Source organism: Pterocles gutturalis, unplaced genomic scaffold (genome assembly GCF_000699245.1).
Source record: "Pterocles gutturalis isolate BGI_N339 unplaced genomic scaffold, ASM69924v1 scaffold44395, whole genome shotgun sequence".
Taxonomy (NCBI): domain Eukaryota; kingdom Metazoa; phylum Chordata; class Aves; order Pterocliformes; family Pteroclidae; genus Pterocles; species Pterocles gutturalis.
The window spans coordinates 798-2,983 of NW_010142603.1; the positions used below are offsets into that span (position 1 = coordinate 798).

Genomic DNA, 2,186 nt, shown 5'->3' on the forward strand with positions numbered 1-2,186 from the left:
TTTTAGCTTTGCTTAAGGGATGGCACTTAACTTCTTCAGTTGAATGACTTCTGTCCTCTGTAGACCCCAAAACACACACAGAGGACCGTGCCATCCATTTTGCTTTATCACAAAACCCGATAACAATATTCCTGCCTCTGCCAACAAGCCAGTGTCTTTTCCTAACGCTACTCCTACAGCAGCACCAATTGGAGCCCAATCTGCCCAGGGAGGATTCACGTGCACAAAGGACACCATGAATCATGGGATGATCTCGGTGACACCGCCAATGATAAACTCTCCATTTGTCAGCTGAGAATGAACAAACAAACAAAGCAGCCTGTCCCCATCCCAAAAAGCCACTACTAACATCTAAAACCAAGCTAGCAAAATAAAAACCATTCACACAACCTCGCGTCATATCCACATCTTCAGCTGGTGTGGTAAAGTAATGAACCAGTGTGTTACCCTCAGTGTTGCTGACACAAGGGGCCACGTTCTTCTGGAAGAAAACACAGATGCTCTTGGGACTAGTGACAGCTCTCTGACCTCGTGAGGATGGGTTGAGATGTGCGAGCACAGCAGCAGGACAGTAAGGACGATTAATGTGACTGAGCTGGCTGTTAAAGGTGCAGACCTCTCTTCTAAGCTCCCTTCTGACCCATTTGACAGGCACGGCCATAACAGTGTCTGCACACAAACTCCCCTGTCCACAGGAAATGGGGAACAGCTACACCTGAGCTCTGGCACTGCCAGGGCAATTTTAAATATGTATTAATGGTGTTCACCTGCAGGCTTTCTAAAGTGTCATTTGAGAACTGGAAACACTGTAAAAATAATGAGAATTACTGCAAAGCACCCATAGAGAACTATATTCCACAAGAGTTACCATAATTAGTTTTATTAGTGAATGTTAAAGAACACAGCTTGATATCGTTATTAAGTCTTTTGTGGTGACAGCATTGTGAGATGAATGGAAAAACAGATGTCTCTGTTTTATATAAGCCTCCAGACTAATGCTTATAACAGGCTACAGCTAATGCCTCGTGGATAATCTTTCTCATGCCTTTCAAGCAATCGCTAAACAAGGGGAAAACCCCACGGCTAGCCAGACAGACTGCTAGTTCACTTGCAGCAACAGCTTTTTCTTTCCCCTTCCCCTTAGCCTCCTGAATGTTGTTGGCAATCAAAGCTGAAAACTGAAGGTGGGTTGCTACACCTTTGACTTGCAGGCCTGAATATCGATGAGCCACAAGAGACAGAGATGGAAAGAGCAACAAAAGGTGAGGGGAAGAGACAGAGGAGGTTGGAAACGGCTCGTTTCCCAGCACACACACCGACAGACAGGTAGTGTTAACACTGTACCTAGAGAGGCTGCCCTCAGTGGCCAGGCTCGGGGAGTCATCGAGGACATTAGGTTCACTGCAGGAGGGGCAGGGAGATTAAGAATTTAGGGACAGAGAATGCAAAAAAGCATGCGATTGTCTCTGTTTTCAAGGGAAAAAAAATATCAACGTAATAAAAAAAGGAAAAAAAGGACGGTAACATTAATTGGTCTCGCACGCTTAACAGAACATATATGACTCAGAGGAGCCGAAAGAACATCTGATAACAGGAGCAGTCTCTAGAGGGAATTTTCACTACATGGAGACTTCTACATTTCTGCTGAGCATCAGGGAGCTGAGAGGTTTGTTAGGATGTGTTTCCACAAGAAATAAGGGCAGTGAACTGTTTTCAAAGACATTTTCCTGCAGCATTTTAATTTATTTCTGTTCTATTTACTTCCAGCTTCATAGAACGCTTTTTTTCTTCCCCCTTCCCTGTGAGCCAGTTCTTCCTGAGGGTAGGCTAATCTATCTCCCATAAGCTATAGACCACTCTCCATCTGGTACGACTCTACGGACAAACATCTGGAAAACAAGGTCTCATGGTGCAATGAAACTGTGAGTAAACAGCTGGCATGGATCCTGGCAAACGAGTATACAATCATGTTGCTTTTCTATACTTCAGCCATTCGGGCAGGAGCAGCCTTCTCAGCCCATAGGAAAAACATGAAAGAAAGCAAGCAGTCTGCTGGGTTACCAGCAGGAAAACAATAATAATATTACTTAACATTAATTAGTTTACATTTGTGAGGCAGTCTGAAAGCCCAGAGACCGTCCATAACTAAAAAGGGCACGACGTTGTGGACTGTGATTATGCTCACT

The 2,186-nt window shown here is 44.4% G+C and overlaps 1 protein-coding gene across 1 annotated transcript in view; it reads right to left on the reverse strand.

The window, feature by feature from the left end:
• Window positions 1-1,344: 1,344 nt before the first annotated feature.
• Window positions 1,345-2,186, reverse strand: part of LOC104469772 (protein unc-80 homolog) — a gene marked incomplete at both ends in the record, with an annotated part of 61,389 nt that continues 60,547 nt past the window's right edge. The window contains 1 exon segment of the mRNA XM_010084419.1: window positions 1,345-1,401. Coding sequence (XP_010082721.1) covers window positions 1,345-1,401 — 57 coding nt within the window.